This window comes from Benincasa hispida, chromosome 11, assembly GCF_027475165.1.
Source record: "Benincasa hispida cultivar pf3 chromosome 11, pf3_genome.v1.1, whole genome shotgun sequence".
NCBI lineage: Eukaryota > Viridiplantae > Streptophyta > Magnoliopsida > Cucurbitales > Cucurbitaceae > Benincasa > Benincasa hispida.
Genome location: NC_143488.1, coordinates 85,823,682 through 85,830,836, shown reverse-complemented (window position 1 = coordinate 85,830,836; position 7,155 = coordinate 85,823,682). Strand labels below are relative to the sequence as shown.

The 7,155-nt window shown below is 36.6% G+C and overlaps 1 protein-coding gene across 1 annotated transcript; it reads left to right on the top strand.

The window, feature by feature from the left end:
- The first annotated feature begins 4,337 nt into the window (after positions 1-4,337).
- LOC120091446 (glycine-rich protein) lies at positions 4,338-5,642 on the top strand. Its single transcript, XM_039049475.2, has 2 exons — positions 4,338-5,236; positions 5,332-5,642. Exons 1-2 carry the CDS (start codon positions 4,382-4,384, stop codon positions 5,401-5,403), a joined length of 927 nt encoding a protein of 308 aa, XP_038905403.1. The 5' UTR covers positions 4,338-4,381; the 3' UTR covers positions 5,404-5,642.
- The last annotated feature ends 1,513 nt before the right edge of the window (positions 5,643-7,155 follow it).

The following is a 7,155-nucleotide window of genomic DNA, read 5'->3' as shown; positions in this document are numbered from 1 at the left end:
AGCTCTCACATCGACTCTCTATAGTCTTCAGGAGGTAAATCCTGGGATTTAAACCTTTTTTTAAAGGTCGGTCTTAGCCCCTGAGGCCTAATCTAGTCTCTATTTATTATTCATTTTTTTCTTTTTAACATGTTTGTTCTGATTTTCTAACAACTTTTCACCAAGATCTCTGCTTGAACTTGATTAACCACATTAACTCCTTACAACAGGATCGTGTGGGATTGGTTCAAGTTCAAGCCAAACTAGCCCAAACTCAAAAAATTCTTGAGGAAGTGAAGAGCAAATTTTTCTTAAGTAATATTAGCTCCCATAACAAGATTAGCCAGCTTAAGACTCAATTGAACGAAGCTAAAGATCAACTAAATGAGGCTAGAGAACATCTTGGTTCTACTGATTATCTGGTCGATGATTTTGAAGAGAATGAGAGATACATGAAAATTCAAAATGACCTTATAGAGGTCGGTCTTGCTTGATGGTGCAAGAAATCCTCTCATCAATATCCTAGCTAAGACTATACCTTTCTGCGCAATGCTTACATGACATCGAGATAACCCCAATCTTCCCCCTCATCGGATGAATCTAACGAGGGTGTTAGAGATGGTGACATGGAAGACGTCTTAGGATAGGATGATGTCTGACCTACCTTTTTTTAGCAAATCTATCTTTATTTCTTTTTATGTTGCCTATGTATCTTCTGTTTTTTGGACTTTGTAAGCCAATGAGACTTATCTCCTTCTAATAATGAAACCTTTTCTTTTTCTTTTATCTAAATTTTCACACTTTCTTCTTTTAACTATTTTGGCTGAGATTGCTGAAAAGAAATATAGAGATTTGCTTTCGATTTTGGCCTCAGCCATAGATTTCTTAGGTCGAGGAAGGCATGGTTCCCCCTTTACATTATTTATGTATGAAAATAATGTAAAAGAAATAAGAATTTCATCTCATCCTCGACTACAAATTTCTTTGGGCCGAAGAGGGCATAACTTCTCTTTTTATGTTGTTTACCTATGAAATTAATAATGTAAAAGAAATAAGAAACTTACCTCAGCCTTGGCCAAAAATTCCTTAGGGTGAGGAAAGCATAGTTTCCTCTTCTGTGTTATTCACACATTTAATAATGTAAAAGAAGTAAAAAGTTTACCTCGACCTCGACCACAAATTTCTTTTGGCCTCTTCCACGGTCACCATGGCCAAAGAGTGCACAAATCTCTTTCTGAACATTCAAAGCTAAGCTTTCTATGTGTGAGCCTTGGATTCCACCTCGGCCTCTTTCCTCATATGTTGTAACTCTATCATTAGTTTTTTTTCAGGTCAGTCCCTAGAGTTGTTCGATTTTCTATTATACTATCCTCGATTCCACCTTAGCTCGACACCGACTTTGTCTAGGCCGGCCTCGACTCTCTATGGATGAGGCCCGATTCTTTTCCAGAGTTGCGATTTTCTCCCTTTCCTCTTCATTTGGAGTTCGAGGCTGAGGTAGGTTCTGAATAAACTGATTATTCTCTGATCGACTTATATCTTTTTGGGGTTGCCTTTCTTAGTCAAATTACTTTTTTCTTGTGATGGGATCGAGTCCTGAGCAGAAACGTGTGAACGTCTAACATTTCGATTTTTTAGTTTGAATAAAACAAAAAAAAAACACATAAAACAAAACCAAATAGGTAATAAACATGTAATAAACTAGCATACTAATTGAAGAGTAAAAAAGGAAGAAGAATATCGCATACCTTTGTCGATTTCCTAACTCTTCGTGATTTCTTTGTCGTCTTCTCCTGAACGATTCTCCAATGAACAATGGACACTATCGTAAGTGAAACCTCATTATTCTCTTAGGAATTGAAGGGTAGAAGAGTGGTCTCTATACCTTGGATGAGGAAGAAGAATAGAGAATATGAAGAAGAGAAATTTTGAAAGGAGATTAATTTTGGAGGCTAGAATTTTATTTCACCAAATGAGTTCAATTTTTCTCTAATTTGGGCAAACTAACAAATTTGGAGACCTTTTCCATAGCTTCCACAATTACCCTTAGGGTTAATTTAATTAAATAACCATTATTTAATTAATTAGCCCATTAATTAAATAACCATATTAAATCTAATTTAGTATATAATTTATTAATTAATAAACATCATATGTTTATTTGCCTCCACCTCTCAAAATTAGTTAATTAATTCTTTATGAATCAAATTTATAAGAATTTAATACTTGAATCCTATTCAAATATTTCTCTTTTAATTATAGATCAGGTCTATAATTAACATATCATATTAATCTCATTAATATGTTATTCCATCAATTGATTTGAACAATTCATATCATTCCTCTTTTCCTTTAGTGAGCTAACAAGGGGACCTTATGAACATACAAATTATAAGCTCCAATGAGATTAATTAATTAAACTCTTTAATTAAATTAATCAATATTCATTAACTAACGAGCACTCCATTAAAGATCGATAGTTGCACTCTTCGCACTATAGATATATTTCTATGTCCATGGATATAACTAATAACAACAAGTTAATCCTTCACGAGTGTCCATAAACACCAACTGGGTCAAATTATCATTTTACCCTTGGGTTAGCTTTGTATTCTTAAGTACCAATACTCCTCTAATGAACAACCTGTTTATGGTCCAACCAATAAATAGAAACCCCTTTTGGGCAAATAAGAGGGTAAGGCTCTTTGTTCAAGTCTCGGAGACACTACTTAAGGGAACCCTCATCTACTTACCCTGAAGTAGGGAAGGAGTGAATTCCATCTTGTATTATTATGTTCCCTACTTCTCACTCGGTCTTATCCCCAAAATGATAGGCTTATTGAGTTGGTGAACTGACCATTCTCAACCATACAAATAAAGGACAATCCCTTATGGACACAAATTTATAATACACTCAAGATTAAGACTAAGTTGCTCAGGTCATCTAATTGAAATAGGAACCAAACTAGTCAACGACATTGCATTTAATGGTTACCATTTTGTTGTCTGGTCTTATGCAAACTCATTTCATATGATACCTTCATTTGCGTGTCACCTATATGAATGCGTTGGACCATTACATTTGTATAAAATACAAAATGGGTCGTATCCACAATGTCACCAGGATAAGGTACCCAACCTTATCCCTATACTATAGACCCTTTAGGCTTCTCTTGAACATTGATCCCTAAATGTCTCCACATACAGTTCAAGACTCATAATGTAGTCCTGGATGTTAGTTTATTGGATTTAAGGTTATTAAGACAAAATAGAATACAACACAATCAATAACCTTTATTGAATTAACATCAATAACTCTTTATTGATGATGACCAATTAATAACATTTACTATCTACGAGTTTTAGGGCACAAAACCCAATATCTTGTTGGCTCATTCTTCCCTTTTTTTTACCGATGTATTACTAATTCTTTGCATATTACACGTGTTTCCCACAGATGGTGCCAACTATTGATGGAAAAATTTGGCCAAGTGAGTTCACCTGACTTTCATGTGCCGCCAACGGTAAATTTATAATTTGGTGAAGAGGTCACCTGTAAAACAAACAAAGTAACACACCGGTGTGGTGCTCGCCAAAGACGCTCTGATGCTTAAGTCAGTATTTGCACAAAGGTTAGGGCAAGTGGTTTTTAGGGAGGAGTTGTGCTTACCTTCCACAGGGTTGTCATGTCCTATTTATAGTTGAATCCTAGAGGTCTTCCTTATCCCTTTTGGAGAAGGAGATCTATTATTTTCTCCTATTTCAAAATCAGACACGTAGGGCTTGGGTCGGGCTATTGAGGATGTTTCGACGAAGAGGGCCAATCTAGAATGGCCTCACTTAAAGAGGTTGCTTGGCCTTGGCTTTAACCTCCGAGGGCGAGGCAGATCTTGGGCTACAAAAGCCCATGTCGGTCTTGGCCTTGACCTCCAAGGCCAAGGAGGGCCAAGTTGGCTCATTTAAACCTAATTCCTTCTTCTTCTATTTTTTGGAACTCTCCTAGGTCTACTCCTAGCCGATCATAAGTCCGTTTTCAGGATTGGGTAAGTTTTTGGTTCGGTCATTACTTTTGATCTTTTACTAGTCCGAAACTATATATAACATGTGACATTCATTTTTTTCCCAAAAGTTTGGGTTAAACATCCTTCGTACCCTATAATTTATCCAAAATTGTACGAGTCTTTTCATTTCTTATTCAAATAATGAATAAAGCATTGACAAATTAGAAAACCCGATCTATTTGCTATCCAACCAGCTGTCCTTTCAAGATCCCAAAAACGACAAAACCGCGAAAACGACGCCGTATAACCACGCCTAATCCCACTACTAATCCCATTTCAGTCCCTCCTTCCTCTCGCAACACATCCAAAGCCCTTTCTTCCAAATCCACGAGATTTCACAAATGCCGTACTACACCAGGGACGACGAAGCCGTCGACGATTTCGACGAGTACGATCCGACGCCCTACGGCGGCGGATTCGACCTCTTTCTGACTTATGGCCGTCCACTTCCACCCTCCGAAGAAACCTGCTACCCACACTCTGCCGGCAACGACGACGACATCGATTACGAGCGTCCCCAGTTCGAATCCTACGCCGAGCCCTCCGCTTACGGCGACGACGCCCTCCAGGCAGAGTACAGCAGCTACTCCCGCCCAAAGCCCCACTCCTACGGATCTGGTGGCTATGAGTCTGCCAGGCCACAACCGGCTTATGGCTTCCAGCCAAGTGCATCGGAGTACGGATCTGAAGGATATCGCCGTAAACCGGAGTACGAGGAACAAGAGTATGGATCTGGTGGGTATAGGAGGAAACAGGAATCAGAGTCTTACGGATCTGGTGGGTATGGCGGGAGACAGGAGTCGGATTCTTACGGATCTGGTGGGTATGGCGGGAGACAGGAGTCGGATTCTTACGGATCTGGTGGGTATGGCGGGAGACAGGAATCGGACTCTTATGGATCTGGTGGGTATGGGCGGAGACAAGAAGAAGGAGAATCGGGGGGATACCGGCGGCAATCGGAGTCCGAAGAGTACGGATCAGGGCGAAAGCAGAGGTATGGGGAAGAGGAGTATGAGAGTTCTGGGTATAGAAGGGAGGAATATGGGAGGCCAAGTTATGGGGATGAGGAGCCGAGGAGGCCGAGCTATGGGCGGTCGGAGGAGGAGGATTACCGGAAGCCAAGCTACGAGAGGCGCGATGAGGATGAGGAGCGTCAGTATGGGTATGGGGAAGAAGGATACGGGCGGAAGAAATACGTAAGTTTAATTCAATTTTCAAGGGAGGAAAATCAGAAATGATGAGATTGTGAAGATTTTGTTGTATTGATATTTGTGGGTTTTGTGATTTGCAGGGTGGGGATTCCGATGAGGAGGAGAAGCACAGCCGCCGTCACCACCACCGCCGGAACTATGATGATGAGTGAGTGAGTGAATGGATTGATCGGCGTTTCCTAAATTGGTACTAAATAAAAGGTTGGGACGCCCCATTGGTTGTTTGTTTCTGATGCATTCATCCAACCCTGTGTTGTGTTGATGCTTTTGTTTCTTTGATGAACTGTTTTGAGTGCTTTTGTGTGGTTTTTGTTTTATGCTTTTGGGACATACATAACAACATGAATCTACTTCTATATACTTCAATCTAGTTCATTATGATGTTTGGATATATGCTTAATTTTATTTGGACCTCTAGTCTCTCCCATACTAGAACAACATGCTACTTCTCTATATAGGGATGTTCAAGTGACGACGGAGATCGGGTAATGAAATTTTCGCCCTAATTTACCAAAAATAATAACATCTCATGTTTTATTATCATATTAAATCACTTTTAAATTTGAGATTAAATACTACTTTGATATGTGTATTTTTTACTTTTATTTATTTTGATCACTATATTTTCATAGTAGGATCAAAATGACTATAAATTGAAATAGTATTTAAAGCTTCAATATGAAAGTTTAGGTTGAAAAATTAAAATGTATAATAGGAGTGATTTTTTTATTCTATTTTCTTTACAAGTATTTATTTTGATGAAAGGAAAAGAGACCGCACTTAGAAAAGCAAGTTCTTAATTCAAACAGGTATATGAGTTAACAAAATCCAAGAGTTGAAAGATATCACACTAGGGATGAGTATCGATCATCGAGTCGTTTTTCAACCAAATCGTCACTGAATCGACTATGATCAGTTTAGTAAATATCCAAATTGACCTTGATCGTTAAGGAGTAACAATTGGTTGGTTTGGTTGGTTTTATTTTTTGATTTTTTTTTGAATTTTTTTTAGGAAAAATAACTTTTTGGTCCCTAGATTTTGAATGTAGGTTCTATTTAGTTCATAGGTTTCAAAATGTTATATATTTAGTTCTTAAGTTTTGAGTTTGGTCTTAATTTAGTCCCTAGGTTTAAAAATGCTACAATTTTATCTTTGACATTTGAATTTTGCTTCAATTTGGTCTCTATGTTTTGAGGTTTGCATTTTTAACCTCAAATTTACACTAAATATCTACTTTTTGTCTTTTAGAGTTAATTTATGTTAAAAAATTTAAAATTATTAAAAGAATTATAATTAATTAAGTTTCACTATTTAATTAATTTTTAAATTATATTTAAAATTTCACTTTTAACTATTTTTTATTAATTTATAGAAATTGATGTCAACGATCGAAAGTAACTAAGTATTTAATGAAAAATTAAGGTTAAAAATGTAAAATCATGAAATTTATGAACCAAAATGAAACAAAAATTAAATTTTAGAGGTAAAATTGTAACATTATGAAATTTAAGGATTAAATTGAAATAAAATTTGAAACTTAACAATTAAATGTGTAATGTTTTAAAATTTATGGATCAAATAGAAATTAGAGCAAAAACTTAAGAACCAAAAGGTATTATTTCCAAAAAAATTTAATTTTGAATATTTCCAAAGTGACACTGACCGACCTCTTTTCTTTTTCGACCAATCGATTTTGATTTGATAGATCTATTCGGTTTTTTAGTCTCTTGGCTCCCCCAATAACACACCATAGAAAAGCATCGAGCCTAATGATTCGAACTGACCAATTCAATGAGCTTGTTCTTTTTTCAAAAGCCTCGTTCCATCCAAATTGTTCTTTATTATGAAGAGGTTGAATATATTTTGTTCAATGTAGAATTATTTTGATCTTTCTTCTCTCAAT